Genomic DNA, 27,998 nt, shown 5'->3' with positions numbered 1-27,998 from the left:
TTCCTGCAGGAGCCACCTCTGATCACACATGCCTTCCCTGCATGAATGGAACTGCAATTGCGGCCATCTCCTCACCCCCAGCGCATCGTTTACGCCCATCTCTCCCTCCTCAGTGTGCCCGCAATCACACCCGTCTCTCCCCCCCCATTCCCCAGCGCGCCGGGATGTCGGGTGCCTGCAGGGATGACAGGTGGGATCTCGGTCGTGCTGGGGGGGGGGAGCGGGGAGATGGCTGCACTTGGGGTGGGGGGGGAAGGTGGCCGCGCTCTTTGTTGTTGTCACTCTGTTTCAATTTTTTTCTGATTTAAAAAATGGTTACAGAATGGATTAACCTTTTTTACATTAAACCTTATGGGGAAATTTAACTTGGCTCATGGCCAATTTGGGTCACGACCAGAGTCCTGGAACAGATTAAGTTTGTGAGCCAAGGTACCACTGTAATTGGTTAATTTTGTCATCACTGCATACTCAGCCAACTTACTTTCTAATCTTCCATTGTTGCACATTCTGCTATTTTCCATTGAGAAGCAATTGTAATTCTTGCTGCAGTTGTCATATATTTAAATAACTCTGACATGTTCTTTGAAAAAGGCTGGCATTATATTAAAAAGCATATTCTTAGGACTCATAGAAAAGTTTTAAAGGTTTTATGTATTCCTACATGTATCAACTTACACAATATTTTAATTTTATCACAAGTCCACAATATATAGTAGGACGTCCCTTCTACTTTTTTACATTTCCAACATTTTCCATTATCTTGCCCATTTTTCTATAGACTTCAAGTAAAAAGCTTCCCATTGGTGGGAAGATATTTCTTCTCCAAGGTTCTACGTCCACACTTTCATACATTTCTTAATTTGCAGAGTTTCAGTGTCAAATTGGAGTAATTGCTTGTAAAATCTTCCTAACAAGTGATCACTTTGTTGTATAATCAGCTTTTCAAATTCCATTAGGTCTCTTACAGTACCTTTCCTTGATTGGATTTTCTCCATCAGTATTGAAACTAATTGGTAATAAATAAGCCATTCTATATTTTTCCCTTCATCTTTTAGTTTTGCCAAAAGCTTAACTCGTCCTTGTTGATTAGTCACATCCCGATAGGTTTTAAGATTGTTGGTTTTCCTTGAATACATTCCATATGCTTCAACTGAGGTAATCAAAAGAGAAATCAGAGGGCTAATTCTTCTTATAGAAAACCAAATTTTTATGAAGCCATTTCTTAGTACGTGATTATTGTTTGATGTCAAGGCTTTTTTAATTGACACTTTGGCCCATAAATAATTATGTATTCCTTCTTCAAAATCTGCTATTTCTAGCTTTAACATTTCCAATCCTGTTTGAAATCCAAACCAAGCCAGCTGCATAATAATATGGGTGCTACAAGACCTTTCTTTTTTTATCTTAAAGAGTTTTAAATCTAATCCTTAGCTTTTTACCATTTCAAATAATAGTGCTTAATTGTCTTTGCCACTCTTGGAGGGTTTTTCCCAATATAGAAATTAATATAATCTGAAAAATAAAAAATAATTTGGGTAGTACATTCATTTTTATAATAGAAATTCTTCCTAACCATGGTACTTTAAATTTAGTCAATTTTTGTAGATCTTTTTGAACCTTTGTTTTATAGTTATCTTGAAATAATGTGTCATTATATCCCATTATGTTGATCCCTAAATATTTGATGCGATTTGAGTTATTTTGCATCCTGAAGGCTTCTTTATATTTTCCTCTTCCTGTTTTGTTGCAAATGTTAATATAATCTTCATTTTCTTATTGATCTTATAGCCTGAATAAAATCCTTTTTTCAGTTTGGTTTATTGTATCCTGTATACTGTATACATGGATATGGATTTAAAATTATTTTTTCTGCTTTCCATTTTGAAGCAGTTTTAACTCTAGTCACAATTGTCATGTATTGAAATAATTATTCATCTTAATTCAACTTAATATAGCAATGAGCATAAGAGTTCTCTCTAATAATGTCTTCAAAAATTCTATTCCACTTATATATCTCTACTTGCTATAACAGCAAAACATAATTATAAACATCAATATCTGACAATAATTTCAAAATTATTTGAAAAATAATTTCAAAATTTTCACGCCATTAATGTATGACCTTCCCTTCTGTTGATGTAGCAAGGCTGGTTCCTCCTCTGTGCACCACCTCCCAGCCCCAAAACAAGATTTGAGGGGGTGGCACATGGTGGCATTCAGTGGGATCTCCCCACACTCCCCACACCAACTGGTGTATGTGGGAGGGGAGAGAGCAAGGCTGCTTATAAACCACTCCTCAGGAAGCAGTGGGGTTCACCCCACAAACTACTGCTAACTCTTTATCCCATGCAGTAGCATGCTGGACTATCCTAGTCTTTCTGTATGTGTATGGGGTAGGGAGGGGTATAGTATGTCATAGTCACAATCCTATGGAACTGAAAGTCCCAAAGTCAGAAGTTTGCAGTCATTGTATGCAGAGTAGGAATGGTGGAGATGGTCTCCCCATCCTCCTGCCCTGCATTTTTAGGGGGGAAATAAACTGGGATACGCAAGACTGAAAGAAGATTGTTATGATTTCATATGATTTTTAAAGCGGATACCTCTCAACATCAAATCACAGAGTACATCTGCCTCAGTGGATCAAATCATAAAAGTCATGGTTATGGCACAAAACATGGATTAGAGACAGGGTTCCTCCTGACCGCTTATGGGTTTTGAAGGGAACTTCCTGCAAACTACAATCATATCACAGCAAACATCTGCTTCCGCAGACTGAAGCATAAACATCAATCTTCAATTTATGGAGGTCACCATGGTGCAAAAATGTGGAGCTGAGGCACCAATGAATCTGCAAGATTTTTGCAAGGAATGTCCTGCAAGCTACCATTCAGGCACAGAGCATTTCTGTTTCCATGGACTGAACCATGAAAACTGTAGGTCTGGGACTTGCCAGCATTGTCGAGGTGCAGAAACTTGGATCAGATCAAAGAACACATCCATGTCCAGGTAATGAACCCTAAAGATCATGGAACTGGGGCATCATGGAGCTACCATGCTGTGAAAAAACATGGATATGGCACAGTTCAACATGCATCCTCTCCATTTTTATGTTGGATTCTCCCACCACCACTTTAAAAGATCAACAAAGGAAATAAATCATCTGAATTCAAGCGCCCACACTAAAAATTCCAGATCTGCTGTTTCACATCCTGGTTTGACCAATAATGCAAGCCTTGGATCATGATGAATCATATATAATTATAGGCTTATAGAATAGTTGAGTTGAGACCATCAGAACCAACCACATGCTCAATGCAGGACTTAAAGCATCTAGGACAAATGACTCTTCAACTGTCTCTTGGTCACCCTCAGTGTAGGAGAGCCCATGACCTCCCTAGAATGCTATAACAGTTTAAAAGTTCACCCTGATATTTATTTATTTAAACCATTTCTACGCCGCCCCATTCGCAAAAAGCCTCGGGGCAGCTTACAACTTAAATAAACAATTATATAATTAAACTAAAAACCCGGAAACATCTCAGCACGTACATAAAAACCCCAATGAATACAATGAATAAATTAACAATTAAAATAACTTTTAAATAAAAAGGTCTTGGCCTGGCACTGAAACACGACAACGGCTCCAGGCGGACCTCTCTGGGGAGCGCATTCCATAGGTGGGGCGCCACCGCAGAGAAGGCCCTCCTCCAGGTACTCACCCTCCTAATATCCTTCACAGAGGCTCCCGGAGAAGGGCCTCCTCCGCCGATCTCAGGGGGTGGGAGGGCATATATGGACGCAAGCGCTCCTTTAGATAACCCAGAACCTGACTTCAAGTAAGGCAGGAGCACTTGCGATCATCACCTGATGCAGAGTTTGTGATCTGTGGCAAAATTTTTATGAAATTTCTGTTCACAACCTGATTTGGTCCTGAACTGAGGCGTTCGTGATCCGCGGTTCCACTGTAACTTAGCATGTTTCAGTTTCTTCTATACTGGGACCTGAGTAATAAAAAATTACACAACTCGCCTACCCCTCTGCATCTAACTTGTCACATGTGACATAACAATTCTTTTTTTAAGATTTTACAGTCATGATCAAACTTGCCATTTTTTTGGCCTGTTATTCGTAAAAAGAGGCTTAAGGTAATTATTAATCTCATTGAAAATTTGCACGGCAGTGGAATTGTGTTGCAAGAAAGAATCTCTTAGGCAGCTCAATTCCTGGCTTGACAGAGTATAAGCTAAAGTAGAATATTTTTCGTCCAACCATTTGAATCTCCTGAAATTGAGAGTAAGGTGTTCTTCAAAATCCGTAAGTGGTTCCATCATGATGTTGGAGTTACCTTCGAGGGACAAGCATTGTGGGCAGAGATCACTCGACGTCTAGAGTTTCGAACTTAGCCACCAGATTCATTAAGGCAGGATAATAGCTATATAATCTACTGTGCTAGCCCTGCCAGTCCCTAGATAAGTATAGGTCCTGCCAGTTAGATCAAAAGAAGTGCCATGGAAGTACATGAAGATTGGACACTGAGAGAAGTTCCAAGAAATTTAACCCAAACTTGTTTACTACTAAATCCTTTGAAGATCTATCTAGCACAGGGATCCTCAAACTTTTTCAATGGGGCCAGTTGAAGGTGCTGGGTGCGGGCCGGAAAGGCGGTGCCAGCGGCATGCGGGGCCGGTGCACTGAGGTGAGGGCAGGAGCACAGGCGCGGCATGCCAAGGGGAGAGGAAGCGAGGTGAGGGCAGGGCCCACAGGTGCGGCAAGGCAGGGACGGGTGTGCGAGGCAGTGACTTGCTCGCTTGGAGATCATTTTCTCCAAGCGAGTCCAAAACGATCTCCATGTGAACAAGCTGCCACCTCCCCGAGCTTGGGGTGAGGCAGACGGCAGTGGGTGTGGGCATGCGCACGTGGCGAGTCCAAAACCTCTGAGGCAGGCTGGATAAATGGGCATATGGTGGGCTGGATCCGGCCCATGGGCCATAGTTTGAGGACCAGTGATGTAGAAACTGAGCATATCAAAGGGGGCTGAACATTCAGGTCATTTCCTTCCCCAGAGAGACCTGCTCCTACTCTTGCATTAAAATCCCCACATAAAATAACATGTGCCTTTGGGAAGCAAGATACTAGCAAGTCTAGCATGTCAGTAACATGTACCAGATGCAGCTCCTACTTGAGAGAGGTGAACTCTTAGGTGGAATGTAGATGTTAATGCCAAGAGGATTTCTGAAATAATCATCTTTAAGGACTAGGGTCTGAATATTATTGGGGCAGTTATTCTCTACAGCCTGGATGTCTAGGTTTAGGTACACAGATACCAGTGTAGCCAAGCCTCTGCTTCCTTGTCCCTTTAAATGAGTTTTAATTGCAGGGACAAAATGAGCCCTAAGTCCCTGAATAACCTGAGTCGGCGTTCATGAGCCACTCTTCTTGAAGACGTAGTAGGTCAAAGCCATGCGAGAATGCTATAAAGTTGGAGTCATAAAGCTTGTTACACCAACCCCCCAGCTTCCAAGAAAGGGACTCAAGTTTTCAATCTGTCATCATTATCTTATTTTGGTCCCCTTTGGAGCCCACAAAAGAGCAAACATACTTGCAGGGGCCTCCACCACAGCGCTCCTTGCTCCAACATGGGCTGCAGGAATGGTAACAGGCATGTTTCTTCCTATCTTCCTTGGGAAGAAGTGAAGGAAATGACTTCTGGGTGTCTTAAATTTGCCCTCAGTGGAGTAAGAGGAGTTGGAAGGGAAGTTGTATCAGGGAACTTTTCAGGTGGAGAAGACAGGCCAGGTGACTTTGAATTATTTCTTGTAGGGTTGCTTGGTTTAGAAAGTTCAGGAAATTTATACTGCTTCAGGATTACTGTCAAGTTGATGGCCTAAAGATACTAAATCGATCAGTGCCTTTGTTGCTGCTCAAGTGTTTGTTTCAAGTCATCCACCGTCTCAGTATATTGTCTTGTTCCTTGTTTGGTAGGCCTTCAAAGGAGGTAATTAAACCTGATTCTAAAGCATCATCAGTGCCAGGTCTTTCTTGTGTAAACTCAGTATGATTATTCAGACAGTGTCTCATCAAGGACACTGAAGGTGCTGGGTTACTATGGTTTTTATCATTTGGCTCATTACCCATGGCGTAAGGCGGGGGGATATCTGCCTGGGAAAGTGAGCAAGAAAGGACGTTTCTTTTTTCATCACAGTAGACTCACAGTGGGTAAATTTGAAAGGTGGAAAGAACATAGTTCATTTTGAACAGCATACAGGGGATAGTAGAGTGGTTAAAAGACAATAAAATACATTTGTGTCCTCTCGTACTAGGGAGCCATTCAACAGCACATAAATCAATCATATAACTTTGGCATCGAAGAAGTGAGCTGAGTGATAGAATAGTAGTTCTTCTAGTGGACCAGCGCCCAGTATTAAATTGAGTGTAATTCTTAGAGCAACTTGATGTGTTGGTCTAATACAGTTACATCTGTTTGAGTTTAACTCTTTGGCAGAAGGTGGAACTGCATGCAATGCCTCTGATCATATATCCTTTCTGGTCTTAGTTTCTCCAAACAGTTTTGCTTTCTTTGAAGATCCGTAAACTGGTCTGAATTGGTTTCAAAATTATAGGCTGTTACAGAAGCTGCCAGCTTGTCTGTGAAGCTTTGCACAACAGTTTCAAAAACTGCTTTTAAGGAGTTCAACTTTGTATTTAGTAGTGTTAATTGTTCAAAGATTGAAATTGCAGTTTGTGCGGTTAATAAACATTGTTCGGCAGCAAAACCTGTTCTAAATTTCTTTGATGGTTGGTTGCCTTGCTCTTCACCCCCCAAGGATTTGTAAACATCAGGGGAGGGTAATGTAGGCAAAGGTTAAATTAAGTGATTAGACTCCTCCTGCAGAGTAGAGGACAACTGTAGTAATTGTTGCTTCTCAATTTCTGTTTCCAAGTCCCAGTTAAATAAATCATAGCTGTTAGAAGTAGAAATAGAATAGAAGAGATTTGTCTTCTTGGTCTTCTCACACATCATGTAATCATCGATTTTTGTTGTTTTGTTGGTTTAGGCAAAGTGAAAAGCCAGGCCTAGTCCTGCTGCGTTTCTTGTTCTCTTTCTTCCCCATTGAATCAGTAAAAGCATGTTGCAGCAGAGGCTTATATAATGAGTCCAGGACCTCACAGAACTGATATGCAGTGTCTCTTGTAGGAGGCTACATTATAAAACACTACTAGATAAGAGTTAAAATATATAGCTGGACGAATTCTAAAAATGAATTAAACGTATAAAAAGTCAAAGGGAGCTCAGCAAAGTGGCTGTTGCACTGGTACCATCTTGGCACCCCCTCCCCGTTAATATTTAAAGCCCTGAACAGTTTGGGGCCAGGATATTCAAAGGAGCGCCTCTTCCCACATGCACCTACTCAGACTCTGGGATCATCATCTCAGGTCCTTCTCAGAGAGCCCCCTCTGAAGGAAATGAAGAGGGTGGCTATGAAGAGAAGGGCCTTTTCTGTAGTGGCACTCCTGCTCTGGAACCAGCTTCCCAAAGGGGTTTGCTTGTTGCCAGGCAAAGACATGTTTATTTGCCCAATATTTTAATTTTTAAAAATTAAAGAGATGTTTTAATATAGTATATATTGTAATTTCATGTGACTGTGCCTTTGGTTTTATTGAATTGTGGTTGTTGTGAAGTTCTATTGTGGCGTTATCTTGTGTCTTATTGCTGTTATTTTATTATTGCCATATGTCTGATTAAATATTATAGTTTTTATTGTGTATGTTGTTATATTTTATAAGCCACCCAGAGAATCATCCTGGCTAATGGGCAGCGTAAAAAAATAATAAATAAAAACCAATAACGTCAGTACTATAACTTACAATCAAATTCACTTTTCTGATTTTGCTTGGAATTGTGCTTGTTAACCTTTTTAATGGAAGGGTTAGATGTAAATATTTTAACATGCAATTATTTATATATTTAAACTGCTTGATACTCTTGGACCACACACAGGGACCATTCTAGGGAATGGGTGCTGCTAAAGAGAAAGCCCAGTTATGTGACCTTTAAAAAAATGCTTTCTTAACATGAACACTACATGCAAAAGAAACTGACCAAACTAAAATAAAGCAAACTAAGATGAACAACGTTGCCAAGGGAATTTTAAACAAAACGTATGCATTCAGCCCCCCAAATCTATCTTCCTGTCTTTCAACACTCTAGCAAAAAAATAAATAATCTATACAACAACAGATCTCCAATCTCTTGAAATCCTCTACTGCTTTTCTTTCTTTTCCAAACTCCCCTCAAATCCCATTAATCATGCTGAGCATAATAAAATTTCCATTTATCATTGAATTCTTCTAACCGTCTTCTATTTACATAGTTAACTTTGCCATCACAGTGTATTCTGCTAGTCTGTTTCTCCATTCTTCAATTGTTGGGAGTGCTGATGATTTCCATTTAGACAGTTGTGTGACCATGACCTTGCTCTTGGTCATGGGATGACCTATAAGGCATCCTTGGAAGATCTCAATGGTTGATTAGACAGACAGACAGAGGGGAACTTTTCTAAAACAGCCTCTCCCAATCTTGCTTGCCAGATGTTTTGGGCTATAGCTCCCAGGTTTCTTGACCACTAGCTATTATAGCCTGATTAACAGGAACAGAAGTCTAAAACATCTGAAGTGCACTAGGATGGAGAAAGCTGGTTGACAAGGTAACTGAATCTGTCCACTGGTCTTGATGAAACATGTCTTTTTAGCATGGGGAGCTGAAAGGGAGTGTCAGTACTATATTTCACAGGGTCGCCTCCTTAGATCTCACTGAATAATGCCAGAAGCAATTACTCAGACTGGTGAAGGAGTTTCCTAGCCTTGTGTGCTACCAAATCCACACAGAAGAGTCAGTCTTGCACAAATCTGCCTTAGGAGCTTTAGCCAAGCATCTTCTATTGGCTGTCCAAAATGCAAAAACTGGACATCCTGTTTTTGAGCATTCTGCCATCACAGTTAAGGAGCTGGTTATATGGAATCCCCCATTGGAACAAACTAATAGTTGCATAATGGATAACAGTGATGTCCTGTGGAACTTAAAATCCTTGGGCAGTCCCACAGAAAACACCATGAGTGTCAAGCGCCTTTGTGTCAACAACCCCCATAAAGATGGACTTCAAGCTATTAGGAATATCATATCTGATGGTGCCACATCTGTGGTACCTGGTGTCCACTGGCAACTCCATCTCAGGGCACAAGGCCTGGTGCAGCAGTGGTCCCTGGAACTAGCTACCACTACCAGGAGTAAAACAAATGCAGTCTACTTAGTTCTCAAGTGCATTTGGTCCTTTTGGAACATCGAGGGCTTCTCTGGCATGCTTTGTCCACAACTACTCTGCAGCCCCCCATGTTCTGGGGAAGCACTGTGAAGTAACAGGTTTTGCACAACATGTGGAGTGTTGAAGCAGCATAGTGTGGCCCAAATGTCGTGTGCTCCTTGTTGTTGTTAGTCGTGAAGTCGTGTCCGACCCATCATGACCCCATGGACTACATTCCTCCAGGCCTTCCTGTCCTCCACCATCCCCCGGAGTCCACTTAAGTTCACGCTGACTGCCCCAGTGACTCCATCTAGCCACCTTGTTCTCTGCCGTCCCCTTCTTCTTTTGCCATCAATTGTTCCCAGCATGAGGCTCTTCTCCAGAGAGTCCTTCCTTCTCATTAGGTGGCCAAAGTATCTGAGTTTCATCTTCAGTATCTGGCCTTCTAAAGAGCAGTCAGGGTTGATCTCCTCTAGGACTGACTGGTTTGATTGTTTTGCAGTCCAAGGGACTCGCAAGAGTCTCCTCCAGCACCACAATTCAAAGGCCTCAATTCTTTGGTGCTCAGCCTTCCTTATGGTCCTACTTTCACAGCCATACATTGCAACTGGGAAAATCATAGCCTTGACTTTACGCACTTTTGTCGGCAGAGTGATGTCTCTGCTTTTTAGTATGCTGTCTAGATTTGCCATAGCATTCCTCCCCAGGAGCAAGCGTCCTTTAATTTCTTGGCTGCGGTCCCCATCTGCGGTGATCTTGGAGCCCAGGAAAATAAAATCTGTCACTACCTCCATTTCTTCCCTTGCCGAATCAGCCTTGCCAAACTCCTTTCTCCATTTTGAACCAATCAGTGGTTCCGTGTCCAGTTCTCACTGTTGCTTCTTGACCCACATATAGGTTTCTCAAGAGACAAATAAGATGGTCTGGTACTCCCATCTCTTTAAGAGCTTGCCACAATTTGTTGTGATCCACACAATCAAAGGCTTTAGCATAGTCAATGAAGGAGAAGTAGATGTTGTTCTGGAATTCCCTAGCTTTCTCCATGATCCAGCATATGTTGTCAATTTGATCTCTAGTTCCTCTCCCTCTTCTAAATCCTGCCTGTACTTCTGGTAGTTCTGGGTCCACATACTGCTGGAGCCTAGCTTGTAGGATTTTGAGCATACCTTTGCTAGCATGTGAAATGAGTGTAATGGTGTGGTAGTCGGAGTGTAAACTGACCTTTTCCAATCCTGTGGCCACTGTTGAGTTTTCCAAATTTGCTGGCATATTGAGTGTAGCACTTTTACTGCATCGTCTTTTAGGATTTTGAGTAGCTCAGCTGGAATACTGTCACCTCCACTAGCTTTGTTGTTGCTCAGACTTCCTAAAGCCCATTTGACTTCACATTCCAGGATGTCTGACTCGAGGTCAGTGACCACCCCATTGTGGTTATCAGGGACGTTAAGCTCTTTCTTGTATAGTTCTTCTGTGTAATCTTGCCACCTCCTCTTAATCTCTTCTGCCTGTGTTAGGTGCCTGCCATTTTGGTCCTTTATCATGCCCATCTTTGCATGAAACATTCCCCTCATATATCCAGTTTTCTTGAAGAGATCTCTGATCCTCCCTATTCTATTGCTTTCTTCTGTTTCTTTTCACTGTTAATTTAAGAAGGCATTCTTATCTCTTCTGGCTATTCTCGAGAATTCTGCATTCAGTTGGGTGTATCTTTCTCTTTCTCCTTTGCCTTTCACTTCCCTTCTTTCCTCAGCTATTTGTAACGCCTCCTCAGACAGCCATTTTGTTTTCTTGCATTTCTTTTTCTTTGGGATGGTTTCAGTTGCTACTTCTTGCACAATGTTGCGAACCTCTGTCCATAGTTCTTCAGGCACTCTGTCTATCAGATCTAATTCCTTAAATCTGTTTGTCACCTCTACTGTATATTCATCAGGGATATGATTTAGGTCATTCCTGCATGGCCTAGTGCTTTTCCCTACTTTCGTCAATTTAAGCCTACATTTTGCAATGAGATGCTCATGATCTCAGCCACAGTCAGCTCCTGATCTAATTTTCACTGACTGTATAGAGCTTCTCCATCTTTGGCTGCAGAGCACATAGTTAATCTGATTTCTTTGTTGACCGTCTGGTGATGTCCAGGGGTAGAGTCATCTCTTGGGTTTTTGGAAAAGAGTGTTTGCTATGACCATTGTATTCTCTTGACAAAATTCTACCAGCCCGTGCCCTGCTTCATTTTGTACTCCAAGGCCAATCTTGCCTGTTATTCCGGTTATCTTTTGGCTTCCTACTTTAGCATTCCAATCCCCCATGATGATAAGGGCATCATTTTTTGGTGTTAATTCTAGAAGGTGTTGTAGGCCTTCATAGAACCGGTCAACTTCAGCCTCTTCAGCACCAGTGGTTGGGGCATAGACTTGGACTACTGTGATGTTGAATGGTTTGCCTTGGATTCGAACTGAGATCATTCTGTCATTTTGGAGATTGTATCCCAGTACTGCTTTTCCTACTCTTTTATTGACTATGAAGGCTACTCCATTTCTTCTGAGGGATTCTTGCCTGCAGTAGTATACCTGATGGTCATCTGAATTAAATTCACCCATTCCTGTCCATTTTAGTTCACTGATTCCTAAGATGTCGATGTTCAGTCTTGTCATCTCTTGTTTGACCACATCCAGCTTGCCTTGATTCATGGATTTTTGCAGCATTGGACTCTCCTTTCACCACCAGATACATCTGCAACTGAGTGTCCTTTCGGCTTTGATCCAGTTGCTTCATTCTTTCTGGCGCTACTAGTACTAGCCCTCTGCTCTTCCTCAGCAGCATATTGGACACCTTCCGACCTGAGGGGCTCATCTTCTGACATCATATCTTTTTGCCTTTTGGTACTGTACTTTTTGCCTTTTGGTTTTGATGGCAAAGATACTGGAATGGGTTGTCATTTCCTTCTCCAGTGGATCACTGGAGAGCTCTCTGTTATGACCTGTCCTTCTTGGGTGGCCCTGCACAGCATAGCTCATAGCTTCATTGAGCTGTGCAAGCCCCTTCACCATGGCAAGGCAGTGGTCTATGAAGTAGGGTGTGCTCCTTAGTGAACCTTTTACTCTCCCCAGCATGTAATCTGAGTTTGAGAAGGTAAATGATTTGTTAAGGACTAAGAAAAATGTTCAGAGTGGGGAAAGGAAAGGATTGATCAGATTCTTGGAACACCACAATAAACTGTTGAAAGTGTCAAATGAGTGGCAAAGGACAAACAAAAGGAGAAAATTGTCATCTAGGGAGTACAACCCTGTCCAGACTTTTGGTTCCTTGAAGAGCTACTAGGTTTGCGGTAAATTTTCCTGGTGCCTGTGTAAGGCCTCCTCTTCGTTGGCACCTTGTAATGGAGAAACAGGCAGGACTTGCTGGGAACTGAAGGGTTACCCCTGGGCATGAAAGCCTTACTGTCTCAGCCAGGTAGCAAGAGAAACCAGGTGCCAAGGCCATGGGAGTCTTGGTAGTGATGGGCATGCAAAATGCCCTAAATTACTTCCAAGCCATTTGCACCCACTGGAGATCGCAGAACTGAAGGGTAGATAAGTTTCACCTGGGTACTGTCAGGAGCTATCACTCCAAGAGTCATCTGTTTGATCTAAAAGTGGGGAGCTAAGGGAGATGAGAGTTCCTCTTTTCGGAGAGGTTCCCTGTTGCTGCCGGAGGCTCTGTCGAGAAATACTGCTCTATTCTACTGGGAAGAAGGCTACATGGGTATTGTATACTGTGTTAGTGGTAGGAACAGCTAGCTTTGTTATTTTCAGTCCAAGAAAGCAAATGCGCCTGGGGGTCTTGCGGGGTGCTGATTGGAGTGGATCCAGTGAAACTGCTGCTCTCCAATATCGCTGTTCCCTTCCTTACCCTTGTGTAGTGTGTGTTGTGTATTGCAATGTTTTAATACCCTCCACCCCTATTTTGTCTGTTGTCTTTTAAATAACTCTGTCTTGTCTGCAGGGTTGGGTTGTTGTGTACTGAATGCAGTGTCTGGCCCTGGGAGTTTGGGGTTCAGGGAAGCAGGTTAGGCGAAAGACCCCTCTAGGAGCTGGGGACTCAGGGGCAGCTGAACACTACACACCTGTACTGGTGCAGCCTTGGTTCAGTCTACGTGTCTGCCTTGAGTGCCCTTATTTCCTGGGTGACTTGCTTCTGACACGTGCACTGGAAAGTATCCCAGGAGGTCTCTCATCCATGTACTGATCAAACCTGTTCCATTTTTGTAAGGCTGTTGCATCATAGGCCTTCAGACCATATGTGTTCACTTGCTTTTCAGAACTGTCCGTGAAATTCAATGGCAATGAGGAGCAACTTCAAGAGAATCCCTGCAGGGAAAGGCCCTTATTCCGTTGGATGTACAGACCTCATGACTGGCCATGGTATTCAGGTATCTGTTGTTGTTTCTGCTATTATTACTGCTGTTGTTGTTAGCACACACACCTGAAACAGCTTATAGAAAATAAAACAAAAACAAATTGGCTGCAGAACTAGATCCAGAGAGTGCTTATCAGTGGCACTTTCTCAAACTGGAGAGGGTTCAGTGTTTATCACCGTTTTGATTAATAATTTGGATGAAGAAGTGCAGGGGACGTTTATCCAATTTGCAGATACCACAGATTAGTTAGAGTAGCTAATGCACTGGAAGACAGAAACAAAATTCAAAGTGATCTTGATAGGTTGGAGCATGGGGATGAAAACAGCAGAATGAAATTTAATAGGAGCAAATACCAAGTTCTGCACCTAGGAGAAAGAAAGAAACCAAATGCATTGCTTGCAAGATGTGTCATACTTGGCTCAAAACAGTACAGGTGAGAATGATCTCAGCACTGAATATGAGTCAACAATGTGATGTAGCCGCAAAAAAGCGAAAATAATATTTTGGGCTGCATTAATAGAAGTATAACTTCCAAATCATGCAAAGTGCTACTTCATCTTTACTCAGTGCTGGATAGGCCTCCTCTTGAGTACTGTGTCAAGTTCTGGACACCAGAAGTAAAGATAGATGCAGAGAACTGGAAAGTGTTCAGAGAAGGGCAACAAAGATGAGCAGGGGACTGAAAATACGGTCCTGCTAGCAGAGACTGATGGGCATGTTTAGTTTGAAGAAGAGAAGACTGAGGGGAGATAGGATCACACTCTTCAAGTTCTTGAAAGGTTGTCACAGAAGGGAGGGCCGGCATCTTTCCTTGATCCTTCCAGAGTTCAGGACACAAAATACGGTGGTACCTCAGCTCACAAATGTCTCAGTTCACCACCAAATTGGGTCGCAGACAGAAATTTCAGAAAAATTTTGCCTCGGTTTGCGAACTCTGCATTAGGTGACGACCACGATCACGGCCGTGTTGCTGCATGAACACGATTGCAATTGCATCCCTCTTACCTGCGCAAGCACGATCATACCTGTCTTCCCCCCTGAGCATGATCGCGATGCACCCATTTTCCCTGCACGAGCGCGATCGCACCCATTTTCCCTGCACGAGCGCGATCGCACCCGTCCCCCCCACCCCGAGCCTGATTTACTATTGCACGATTATCATTTGAACTCTCCCTCCAAACAATAACCTCCCCCACCCACCTAGGTTAGTGTTCTCTACTGTACTGTACTTTGTTACTTTGTCTCAAATTTTTCTGATTAAGAATATTTACAGAACAGATTAAGCTTATTTACATTGAACCTTATGGGGAAATTTGACTTGGCTCACGATCAGTTCGGGTCATGACCAGAGTCATGGAACAGATTAAGTTTGTGAGCCAAGGTACCACTGTAATGGACTCAAGTTACAATAAGTCAGATTCTAGCTGAACATCAGGAAAAAACATACTGATTGTTAAAGCAAGCCAACAATGGAACTAATTGTCTAGGAAGGTTATGGGTCCTCCACACTGGAGGCATTCAAGATATAACTGGTCAGCCATCTGATAACAATGTTTAAACTTGGAGCCATGCATTGAGAAGGGAGTTGGTTCTGATGAGCTTTCTGGCCCCTTCCAACTCTGCAATTCTATGACTCTGGGATTCTAAGACAAAACAGAGGGCAAAATATATTTTGTCTGATAACCTGAAAGCATCCAGAAAACATGTAGACTGGCATATTCTTTATTTAGTGTTATAATTTCCATTTCAGAGAGTAGAATCAGGGCAGGGCAGGCCAAAACGTGCATGTCTTGAAATTTATAGCCACTAGATCATGGGTCCTCAAACTACAGCCCACGGGCCGGATCCAGCCCACAATGCCCATTTATCCAACCTGCCTCAGAGGTTTTGGACTCTCGGAGAAAATGATCTCTGACCAAGTCCGAAACCTCTGAGCCGGCGCAGGCATTCTCAGAAACTAAGCAGAGAGAGAGAGAGAATGAGAGAGAGAGAGAGATCTAGTGCATGGCCAATTTGCAACAGCTGAACTGCACATGTGCCAGCTCCCCCCCGCCCCCATAGCACACATCTACAGAACGGGAAACAGAAGAGAGGCGGGCGGAAGAGAAAGGGCGATGAAGACGAAGAAAGGATTGAAGGTAACAAAAATACAACTTTTTAAACCTATTTTTAATTATGCAAGCCCGGGGGCGGCCAGCTGCCCTCTCGTCGAGCCATGGGTGGCCAGCAGCATGGCCTTCTCCTCACAAGAAAGCTGCCACCTCACCGTGCCCACTGTCTCGCCATGCATGCACCTGCTGCTGCCACCCTTCAACTGGCCTCCTGTTGAAAAAGTTTGAGGACCCCTGCACTAGATGTTCCATTTTATTTTTTAGCATTTTCACATGTAAAATTGTATGTAGTGCTGCCACACAGTGGTCACAGACAAAAAATATTGATAGCACTGCACCAGAAAGAAAGAACAAGACAGGAAAGAGAGAAGAGCATATTATTGTATTCGCATCTCAACTTTTTTCCTTTTGCAAGGAACCCAAGGCGCCTCTCCAGTTTATCCTTACAACAACCCTGTGTGCTAGTTAGGCTGAGAAGCAGTGACTGGCCCATTGTCATTTGCAAAGTCATATAGTGCAAATACACTTGGGAAAGTCTAGGTGTAGATTTTCTTAGAATATGGGAACATCTGCTCTCAGGTGGACATAAGTTATGGAAATCAGCATTCTGTGAGAGCCAGTGAGATCCTTCTCTAGTGGTTCACGCAGTGAGAGTGTGATAGAAACGTACAAACATAAATACAGGACTTCAGGAGGACTATTCATGTGAAGTATTCCTTCCCTCTTCTCTACTGCAGACATTGAAGTTCCAGCTCCATTCATATTCCACTTCTTTGTAAGGAACAGAAGCTCTCACTTCCTAACAATTCATAATATTTGAATGGGCCTTGAAATACAGTAGAGTAAAGAAGGTGGAGTGAAGCTGAGGGTGAAATGGAAATTAAACATAGATTTCCTACTAGCCACCTTTGAGTCCATGTGGGATCAAGTGATAAAGATTATCATGGATCCTTTGGGAAAGGCTGTGTATCTGTATTTTCTTCCTTTAAAAAGGAAAGAAAAAAACAAAAAAATGAAAACAAAACAAAATGAAAAGGGAAATAGAAATGAGCAGTTTAAAAGCCATTATTGAATTCTAGCATCCCATAACCATCTGTTTCAGCAAAGAGTGCTGACAGGTATCATTTTATTATACACAAAGCAGCACAAACAGGTGATGGTCCCTGCATTAACTTCTGCACCATATCAGGCATAAATGCATTCTCTTACTACTTAGCCTCCATGCCTCTTTTCCAGGGGTCCTCAAACTTTTTCAACAGGGGGCCAGTTGAAAGGTGCCGGCGGTGAGTGCAGGCCGGCAAGGCGGTGCCGGCAGGGGACGCAGTCCGGTGCGGGGACAGGGCACAGAGAGCATTTTCTCCAAACAAGTCCAAAACGATCCCTGCGCAAGCAAGCTGCCACCGGGCGCGCACATGGCGAGTCCAAAGCCTCTGAGGCAGACTGGATGAATGGGCATGGCAGGTTTGAGGACCCATGCTCTATGCTTTATGGCTCAGGCATGCTTTTTTTGGGCTTGTTGAGAACACTGAAGTTGAGGACACTGGAGTGCTGCCAGAATTCTCCCTGAAGGATTTGAAGCCAAGGACTTGTCCTCAGATGTGTTAGGAAAGAACAGCAAGGGGGCAAAGATTAGTCAACAAGGACTGCAATAACTTTGATATTTTTAGCTGAGTCAATGGGTATCTCTAGAGTGTGGTTTTTCCAGGAATGTCAATTTGCACTAGAACCTGGGAGGTCTCCCTGGATTTCTTTCTTAAGTGTCTTAAATGAATCACCTAAGAAATGCTTATTAAATTTAACTAGAAGGGTGGTAGAATACCTGAATTTGATTGTAAAGACAGAAATTACAAGAGCCCCTGCTCTCACATTTAAAATCTAAAAATGCACAGAAAAACAGCTTTCTCGCCTTTTTCTTTGTAACTAAAGTGGCCTTGTTTTTACTAGAATAAACAAAAACCAATGAAACAAATTCATAGATGCTTATTCTGAACTAGTGTATTTTTTTATTTTGTCATGAACAACAGATGAAGCAAAAACAAAGAACCACAACTGGTCCTTTTTTCATTCCTCCCAAAATTAATACACAACCCTATAACAAGGTAGACTATAGGAGCAATAGAATTTTACACAACAGAACAGTGGAATGCCAGAAATACAGGCCCAGTAACTATACAGTTGGTCACAGGGTTGCAGAGAGGTTTGTGGTATAACTCTTTTCCCTGATGTGTTCGTTTTCTATATGATTAATGCAGTTCCCACCTGCAGAATGAAGATGTGAAGTGCAGGAAATGCCTTACCACTTGATTCCTAATTGTCGAAACTCTTACAAAGCATTTGTAGGAGAAATTGTGCAGAAATTGTCAATCTTTTCTATTTTCTGTAGAATTTTTGTCAATTGTACAGAAATTGACAAAATACCACTCCAGTGATAACAAACTTTAATTATTTTGTGTGAGAAAGGGAAAGGAACCAAATGTGAACCAATAGTATAGTTTCACAATAAATTGATTTTGTTGTTGAGAAGTATAAGAATATTTTAAAAAGAGATTAGGATCAAGGCAGAGCCTCTGTAACATCTTAATTCATGTGTTTTTTTCCTTTTAAAACCTTTGAAAATATCTTTCAATTACTAATTTTGTTATTTAATGGTAGGGAATTTTTTTGCGTCTGTATTACCCTTGCCAAAATGGTACAAGTAGTGAAGAAACAATATGGATTCCCAAGAAAGAATATTATCATGGACTATCTGATTTCCTTAACATATATCGGACATTGGGAGAGTTCCTTTTTGCATCTTATGTTGGTAAGTTTGGAGAGAGGATATCAATCCTATCAGCCTCAATGAGGAGTATACATTTCTGTAGACATTGGGTTTCAGTTCCCAGCTCTCAAGTTAAAGTATTTTCTGGATCTGCCATGTAAAAAGAATATGGCTGTGGTGGAAATCAACAGCATTTCAGTTAGGATTGTTGGGGTGCAGTCCTGTGGTCACTAAGAACCTTGATGCAAAACATGCTCTGAGGTCAGCGCTGGAAGTCTGAGTTCAGAGTGCTCTTCTCTGCCTTTGCAGCTGCGCTGGAAAGAGCGGTGCTGACAGCAGCACTGATGTTGGAAAGCTATGTTGGGAGCTGGTGTTGGGAGCTTTCTGGGGGGTGGAGTGGGGCAGGGAGTAGTGAGGCTCTGCCCAGATATGGTGCATCCGCCTTGGCACTTCAGCCTGCCTTCCAAAGAAGCAGACACAAATGATATGCATGGGCAGAGTTGGTCATCTATGTCTTTTCCAGGGCATAGGAAACAGAGGTGACCCTCTATGCCCCTTCTGTCCTCTGAATTCAGAGGGTTACATTGGATAGTGCTGTCCAAAAAACAGATTCAGTGAAGAGGTTCCCATGCAGGAGCTGTGTACCTCTGATATGTACGTGGAGAATTGTCCTTTAACTGCCTACTTCATAACCATTACAGAATTTTGCAGTATCTATGAAAAATGAAAGGCATAGCCGCATTTTGGAGCAGAAAAATAGGAAATTTTCACATTCAGTACTAAGTCCCAAAATCAGCATCCTGCTTTGTATTTGGATTTTCTTCCTAGCAAAAGCCTTTTGACCAGGAGATATAGAGGGGAAGTTTGCATGGTTATGGAGTGTTCATAACTTGAAGGTTCACCAAAATCTGATTCTGAGTATCTGAGAGATGTGAAAGAATCTGTAGCTGGGTTAGTAGTAGTCCAGTTGTGCAATTATTTTTTTTAAAAAAATTTTATTAAGATTTTTAAACTACTAACTAAAAACATCAGTCATCAAATACATCGGACGTACTGGGTCAGCCCCCTACTACATATTTGTTAACATTCCATAGTCATAATCAAATCCATTTATAACAACTTAAAGACATCTTTAAATCTAAGCCAAGTCCCGTTTCTCCAGCCAATATTAAAAAACTTCCCAAGTTTGATAGAAGTCAGTATCTTCTTTCTCCTTCAGTGATAAAGTTAATCTATCCATTTCTGCACAGTCCAGAATCTTTCTTAGTATCAGTTCGTCGGTGGTTAATTCCTCACTTTTCCAATATTGAGCAAATGCAATCCTCGCTGCAGTAATTACATGTAACGTCAAATACATTTCCTGTTTGTTAATATCTTCCGGTATAATGCCTAATAGGAAAACTTCAGGTTTACAAGCTAAAGGTTTTTGTAGCATTTCCTCAAGCCGTTTATGTATTTTAATCCAGTACTTTTTCACATTGTCACAAGTCCACCACATATGATAAAAGGTACCCAATTTATGTTTACATTTCCAGCATCTATTTGACATATTTGGAAACATCTTAGCTAATTGATTTGGCAACAAATACCATCTATAAAACATTTTATATAGGTTTTCTTTGTACAAATTTGCAAATGTTACCTTAATATTTCTCTCCCATAGCTTTTGCCACTTTTCTAATTCAATATTATATCCAAAATTTTGTGCCCATGTTATCATAGTTTCCTTAACCTGTTCATCTTCCATTTTCCTGTCAAGTAAGAAGTCATATAATCTTTTAATCATTTTCTCATCTGATTTAAGCATCACTTGATCAAACGCTGTTAATTCCTTATGAAACCCCCATGTTTTACAGTCTTTAGCATATCTTGATTGCATCTGTACCTTATGCCACCAAGAAATATTAAATCCCTATTCTTGTGTTTCTTGATCTAACTTCAGGCCTCCATCCTTATCCACAATATCATCGTATCTTATGATCCCTTCAAAGTTCAAAGCATTTGGAAACACAAAGTCTTCCATAGGTGAAAGCCATCTTGGTAGTTTATTATACAATTTTAGCTTTAACTTTTCCCACACCGACATTAATGATCTTCTAATAAAGTGACTCAAAAAAGACCCATGTGACCTAGCCTTCTCATACAACATATAAGCATGCCAACCAATTTGCAAATCATGATCTTCAAGATACAAAATTCTCTTATTTCGCAAAGTTATCCATTCTTTTAGCCAAGTTAGAACAGACGCTTGGTAGTACCACATTCAATCAGGGAGACCAAAACCACCGTTCTTTTTGACTTCCTAGAGTATTTTTAATTTAATCCTTGGTTTCTTCTTTTTCCAAATAAATCTTGAAATTTGGAAGTTTAAATCATCAAAAAATTATCAATTTTTACGGGAATAATTTGGAATAAAAACAAAAGCTTAGTTAGTATATTCATTTTAACAAGTGCTGTTCTTCCCATCAAAGATAATTGCAAATTGGCCCATGCTTCCAGATTGCCCTTAATATCCTTCAATAGTCTATCATAGTTATCTTCTTTCAAGGTAGTACATTTGGCTGTAAGATATATTCCCAAATACTTAATCTTTAACAATCTGCAAATCTACTTGTTCCTGGAGCCTTTCTTTCTGGTCTTGTGTAAGATTTTTAACTAACAGCTTTGTTTTTTCTTTATTTATTTTCATCCCCGTAACCTCAGCATATTCTTCAATCCGTTGCAGGATTTTAGTCATTGTTACTAATGGTTCCTCCATTATAAAAACCAGATCATCTGCAAATGCTGCAGTTGTGCGATTATTAATCCACCAGTTCAGGCAAGGAGAAGAAACATCCAGCCTGTGGACCGAATGCAGCTTGCAGAGGTGCCTTCCCAAGCCCCTCCCACTCTCTCTCCATAGGAAAGAATTCTTGCTGTTATCTCTGATCAATGATTAGCATTAACAACAGGAGGTGCCCTTCATGTTCTGCGTACTTGGGATGGTGAACGAAGGAGGTATCCAAGTTGGCGTGTGTCTGAAGGAGTGGCTTAGTCAGGGTGGCTGTTATATGCTGTGTGCAGCCCTGATGGGGATGCACCACCTTGGCCAGTGCCTGGAGGAGCTGGTCTTCCTAAGTGCTGGCTGAGTTGCGTTCTCCATGGAGAAAGGCAAAATGGGAAGAGCAGTGTTATGATGGACAGCAAAAGGCTGAGGTTTTCTGTAGAGGCCAAGAAGTTATGCCCTGCACTTAACCCAGTAACAGAAATGGCTGTTCAGGAAACCTCATGTGTTGACATTTCGCTGCATTTGGGATTTGATTCAGAAGGAGCTTGTGTGAAAGCGAGCAGCAGGTATCTGGTTTAGACTGGCAGACCAGCTTGGATTGCCTGAAAAATGGAGATCCAAATGCAACGGGGGGTGGGGGGGGGCACATTGAGCAGGCTGGTGAAATTCTTAAGCATTTTGGGGCAAGGGCCATAAATATTTTAAAGTCCAGGAAAAATGCTTTATCTTTTTTCCTTTTCTGTTTAGAAATTAGTTTTGCTATCTGCTTTAGGTTCAAGGCACCTCACTTTAGATTTGAGGATACTTAGAAACAAAAGCGCCTGTCAAGGATGATAGACAGTGTATTGATGATGATGAAATATGGAAATAAAATGTAAATCAGCAAAAAGAAAATGACACTCTTCTGTATTTGTTGCCTCATCGGTTCCCTGAATAGGCCTCCATGGACCTCCAAAGTTGCCTGGATGAGTGCCACCTCAGTGCCTCTTCCCAGGCCAAGAATGAAAGACAGTGCCTCTTGCCATCTATTTAATCAAGTTTCTCTCTCCCACTACTGCTGAACCTGTCAGTATGCCCAGGCACCCCACCCCCTTCAGCAAGGCAAGCCGTTTCACTCCCACTGCAAGGGTAGCTCTTTCCTGCAGAATGACTGGGGAAGGCAGCCTCAAGGCCACCATTTCTGGCACCCTTCCCAAGAGGCTGAGGGCCCTAAGGCCTTGGCATGGCTTCCAAAAACTATTCTGGCTTTTGGACCCTGGGGAAGCTCACTATTACCTGCTGGACCTTAGTGAACTCCTTGGGACTTCCAGTCATGCAATACACAATTCCTGACAATTCCAATCCAATCCGATAGAATAATAGAATAGTAGAGTTGGAAGGGGCCATGAAACTCATCGGGTTCAACTCCCTGCTGTTGCAGGACACCAAGTCACACCATCCCATCCAGGGCTGTTTTATCCCACGGTGTACCACAGATACCACAACACAACGTCCTTCCACAGGTATTATTGTGGGGGGAAACATGGCTGCCTCTGCCACTATGCTGGGATGAGCCATATCCTCCACCTTGTGACTTGAGCATTGTAAATAAACAAACCTCCACCATCTTAAGAACGTTTAACAATGCAAATCACACAGCCTCAAAATGATTAGGAATTTCTGTACACCACTTCAGAGAAGTACACAAAGTGCTTCCCTACCATTATAATATGGAATAGTGCTGCCAAACTTGTGAGCTACTTTTAATATAAGCAGCGCTTGCAAAAGCTGAAATTTGCATGAGCCTTAGGAACGGTTTGTGATGGGAAAGAATGCGGGCATCAAATCAGACATCCTAAATTCTTAAAATTGCCAATGATACCAACAGATACTTGATTTTGTCTAGGCTCGGTGACGTGTCCTGCAAAATGGAATGCTACAATCAAGCCTGGGGAAAAATACCCCCTCATTATTTTTTCCCATGGACTTGGAGCTTTCAGGTAATATGATGCTTTAACTCTGGTGCTGCCCTGGTGCCTGCCTTGTCATTTTTTTGGTGCCTGGTTAGGAAGGCCCTTTATCAGTTCTTTTAAAAATGTACTTGGATATCCAGGGGCCTGAGGGGAATGCCCACCCGGTTTTTCTTTTACAGGGTTATTCTTCATTGTCTGTTTTTAGCTGTTTCCATTTTTAATGTTCCTTTTTTGATAAGATTTTATTGTACTGTTTAATGTTCTGCTGTGAGCATCAGTTATTGGGTGGTCCCAAGCCAGGTGAGCAGCTGGGCCTTCAGTGGCAGCTGGGAAGGGGAGTGTTCCCCATGTGGCTGAGAGAGCGCAGAGAGACAGCGCTGCTCGCAGGCTCCCCCACCCCCCATGCCCAGCCACAGCACTGGTGCTAGACATCCTCCCCAACTGACCCCAGCCAGCCAGCCCCCCTGCGGGCTGCTGTTAGCCTCCAAATTTGAGAGGTAATGTGACTATTAGCTAGAATATGGTGACATGATGTTACAGGAGTCTAGAAGCTTCTAGCTGATAAATACCTGTCTCTACCAGTGTATAGGAGCTCCTTGGAACTGTAAATAGCAAAGCAAAAATTGGGAGTTGTCTCATACACCTGAGATGTGACAAACACCAGAAAAACAGCCCAAAATATTAACCTCATTTTATACGCAAGTCGCCTTATATGCGGGTATATATGGCACATTGCGTGGCCTGTCCCAAAGCCTCCAAAGAGGATGACCTGGCAGGTTTTGCTGCAGCACAGTGGCTGACAGGTTGACAAAACCTGCTTTACATGCCTCTCATCCGGTGGGGTGGAGGACCTGTTCTTCTCCCAAGTGCTAAATTGGTACTGGGCAAACAGGAAGTGGGGAGGGACCCCACTGCCACAAGGCTTTTTGAAAGCCTGCCAGTTTGGGCTGTGAATGTCTGGGTGCTGAAAGAAAGGTGTCATTTAAGTGTTGGGGTTGGGTTGGGCTTACTCTTACCCCAGAAGCCCTGAAGGGCGAAAATCCCTGTATCAGTGATTACTGTTCAGAGGGCTGTGGGGAAGCCAGTGGGCTAGATGGGGACCCCCATAGGCCACATCCGGATTGCAGGCTGGAGGTTACCTATCCCTGTAATGAGCAATATTAGGATAAGAACACAGGGTTGCAGTAAGCCCTCTTTTGATTAGTGATTAGTGAAAAAGCATGGGCAAGCAGGATCTCCTGTAAATCTCCTTCTCTCCACCTTACCTCCTATCCCAGGGCTTGATAAGAACTGTAAACTGCATTGCAGCATACGTACAAAGATTTCTTGCTTGAGCTTGCTTGTTTTCTTTTCCCTCCTCCCTTCTCTTTTTCCTTTTATTGTGTACATTAGGTCATACATTTACAGATAGGGACTGTACTTTTTAAATTTTGTGCATCATGATGATGATGATGAAAAAGAACAGTGTAGCATGTCAATCACTTTTGAATTCAGTCATGAGCAATTTAATCTGAATTCATCATGTTTATACCAACAGAACTATATATTCAGCAATTTGCATTGAAATGGCATCTCAGGGGTTTATTGTGGCTGCTCTTGAGCATAGGTATGTATACTGCCGAAGAAACATCTAGACTAACATCTGATGAAATGCTACACGCATAGTGTAAGCAGAGAAGATGAATGGACCATAATTAGAAAGTAAGCCTGGATTTTAAAAAGCTGACTTTGGGCTGCTGGCCGCTAACAGTGCAATATGTTCCTTTGTGTAAAATGTTTTTGAAGTAGGTCCGTAGGAGGTGTACGTAGGGATAGTGTGACATCAGGACTGAGCATTCTCATAGTTCTTTCAGGAAAGATATGACATAAAATACTTGGTAGCCTTCATTGTGGGTGTCCCACAATTTTTAAATTTAAAAAATTAAACTTTGTAAAGCTTTTTAAATTTGAAGAAGTGAGGAACTGAAAAGACAACTTATGTTGCAATCTATATATCAGTTTGGGAGGTGCAGATAACTTTTAGATTTAAACTGGATGAAATCCTCAAGCATCCATGATGGCAGTATAGCCATTTGTGTGTTGATTCTGCAAAAATATTGGCCTAATAACAACCAGCAGCAACAACATGAATATGCATGGTTTTTATAGGTGATAAGTGTCAACTGTGCTGTTAATGCCATCTAGCCATTAGTCAGATTGAGTGATTATTCAAACAGCATTCCCCGAAAAGATCGAAAATGTTAAGATTTTGCAGAAAGTATCAGGAATGATTCCTTGAGTTAAGATACTAGCTAACTGTAGGAATACACTTACCTTTGGTGTCTCTAATTGTTCTGCATAAAAATCAGCTGATTCTCATATAATAGGGAAGGAGCTAGACCCATGGCAGACCTTCATATGGACATTTTTAGAGTAGCCCCTGCACTTCTCTTACTTTACTTTCCTAGAAAGTAATCTAAATGTGGGACATTCTTAACATTATAATGCTAGCTAATCATGTGCACCATCTTACTTCAAGTTTTCTTTGGTAGTCTATCCTATACTTAAATTACAAACAGGTTTTAATTGTGCAATCAATACGGATTTCTGTTAAAACATAAAGGACAGAGGAGAGATCTTTAGGGGGAAAGGAGTGCACCTGGCTGTCTTGAAATGCCTGAACAGCATTTTCCTTTGTTTTAGAGACCAATCCTCTTCAGCTACATATTTCTATAAAGAAAAACCTGATTTAGGAGGGAAAGGGAAAACCCTGGAGATTGATAAGGAGTGGATCTATTACAAAAAATTAAAAGCAGATGAAGATGAATTTTCACTGCGTCGGCAACAGGTATTTGAGGAAGTCCTGAAAAATTAGCACAGTCCAGGGAGCATAATTGCTGGGGTTTCTCTGTGTGTGTCTGGGCGAGCGAGCATCTGTCTTTGCCTTTGTGTGTGCAGTCTGGATTGTTTAGACAATTCCTCAGGAGTGCATAGTATCTTTGGCTCAGCCACTTGGTCCTGCATGTGATGGGTGAAACAGTTTTTAAGAGGGCTGAAGAAGGTATGTTAGAGCCATCATCACTCAAAGTTTTCTTTGTCATCTCTAAAACAGATTTTGGTGACTTTTTTTAAAGCTTTGTTAGAGTCAAGTGTGTATGTGTACCAAATCTCTCCAGTAAACATGGCACTCACTGTGCAGCAAATCACACTGACTTTCTGAAGGGATGCGGGCTAAACTTGCCATTGGAAGTATAGGGAGAATCTCGTTCTAAATCAAATATCTGTCTTTCACATGTGTTCTTCCAGAAGATTCTTTTCCCCTGGGGTACAGGGATTGCTAGAAAGTTGAGATGCCATCTGGACCTAGCATTTCTAATGCCTTAATCAGTTGATCCCAAATCCTGACAAACTTGTTTCCTCAAGACCTGAGCACTTGCCATTCAGCAGTTCTCTCAGAAGTAATTGATAAAAGGATTTTCTAAGATTGCTTTGCTTTGGCAATTTTATAGAAACACATCCTTTTCTTGTCAGACCTATTTTTAGTCAAAAGACTAGGAGTTTTCTTGGTCCTTGAGTGGTTCAATGATGCATACAAAAATTCCCTCCAAGGAGTCCTTTCAAAATACTGGATAGAAGGAAAAGAATCTTTTCTGCAGATTTTTAAAAAACATTTTTAAAAAACATTTTAAAAGCTGATGGGTCTATTTCCAACATGTGGCCCAGCTTCTGGGCAAGATAAGAGGGTATGTATTACTGAGACCTGGCTGGAGGAGCTGGGAAAACCCTGTCTTTTAGTAGTGGCCTTCTGGGTATCCCATGGAGTTCCAGCATAAGAGACATGTACTGGAAAGGGCCACTACTGTGGCCTGTGGGAATTCCATCTCTCTTTCCAGACTTTTTGCCCACTTGTGAGCTAATATTGAGTGAATAATGTGTGCTCAGGACACATCAGGGATACTGCTCGTGTAGGCTGCCCCACTGCCCATCAAGCTCTTTGTCTGGACCCTTTGGAAAGGTGGTGAGCAGAAGGAAACACCCTGGGTGGGTATGTATGTAACTGCAACACACCGTGGTTGGTGGACCTCCCCGCCACAAGTGCCCACAAAGAAATCAACAGACGATTGGCTGTTCATTTGTCTCTGTGGAGGAAAAATGTCTTGTGCAATGGGGACGATGGGTGAGTGGCACTGCTCCAGCTGGCTGTCAGACTGGTTGGACAAAGGTCCATCCTGTACCTCTGCTAAAAGCCAAAAGGGCTTGCAGCAGCAGCAGCATGAAATGAGCGAACTGGGACAGATCGAACTGTCCGATCGAAGGAGTCAAACTGTGCCTTGTGCCACCAGTGCAAGTCCATCAGACTCACAGCAGCAGATCCCACCTATGGCTTGAGAGGAGACCCCTTGAGCGGGAGGTGTGGTGGCCTCTCTATTCAGCATCGCTGACCTGAGCTCAGGACAGTGGAGTGGGATGCACCTCTCCTCCTGCTGCTGGGAGGAGGCAACTTGCACACAGGCGGGGCGAGTTCGGTGCTGCTATCCCAAGCATGGCACAGTGGAGCAGGGGCCACAGAAGCTTCTTACAGCCTCTGGGGCACTTTGGGGCAGCTGTCATGTGAGCTCTCTGGCTAGCTGCTTGACCAGGATGGCAGGGGGATTTTGCCTCTCTTGCCAAGTGGCTCACTTGTTGCCATGCTTGACCTACAATGGGTCACGTTATCCAGGTTTGGAATACCC

At 42.3% G+C, this 27,998-nt stretch overlaps 1 protein-coding gene across 3 annotated transcripts in view; it reads left to right on the top strand.

The window, feature by feature from the left end:
* The window catches only part of PLA2G7 (phospholipase A2 group VII), a 53,087-nt gene that overhangs the window by 2,909 nt on the left and 22,180 nt on the right, over positions 1-27,998 (top strand). For 2 of the 3 annotated variants that reach the window (XM_044445232.1, XM_044445234.1), the window contains exons 2-5: positions 13,597-13,707; positions 23,220-23,313; positions 24,824-24,892; positions 25,969-26,113. In XM_044445232.1, coding sequence (XP_044301167.1) covers positions 13,674-13,707; positions 23,220-23,313; positions 24,824-24,892; positions 25,969-26,113 — 342 coding nt within the window. In that variant the 5' untranslated portion in view covers positions 13,597-13,673. Of the gene's footprint in view, positions 1-13,596; positions 13,708-18,458; positions 18,610-23,219; positions 23,314-24,823; positions 24,893-25,968; positions 26,114-27,998 lie in introns of all 3 variants that reach the window. The other variant, XM_044445231.1, reaches the window with a different exon arrangement.

This window comes from Varanus komodoensis, unplaced genomic scaffold (assembly GCF_004798865.1).
Source record: "Varanus komodoensis strain SLA01 unplaced genomic scaffold, ASM479886v1 scaffold47, whole genome shotgun sequence".
Classification (NCBI taxonomy): Eukaryota; Metazoa; Chordata; class Lepidosauria; order Squamata; family Varanidae; genus Varanus; species Varanus komodoensis.
The sequence above is the reverse complement of the archived record's forward strand: the minus strand, read 5'-3'. Positions and strand labels throughout refer to the sequence as shown.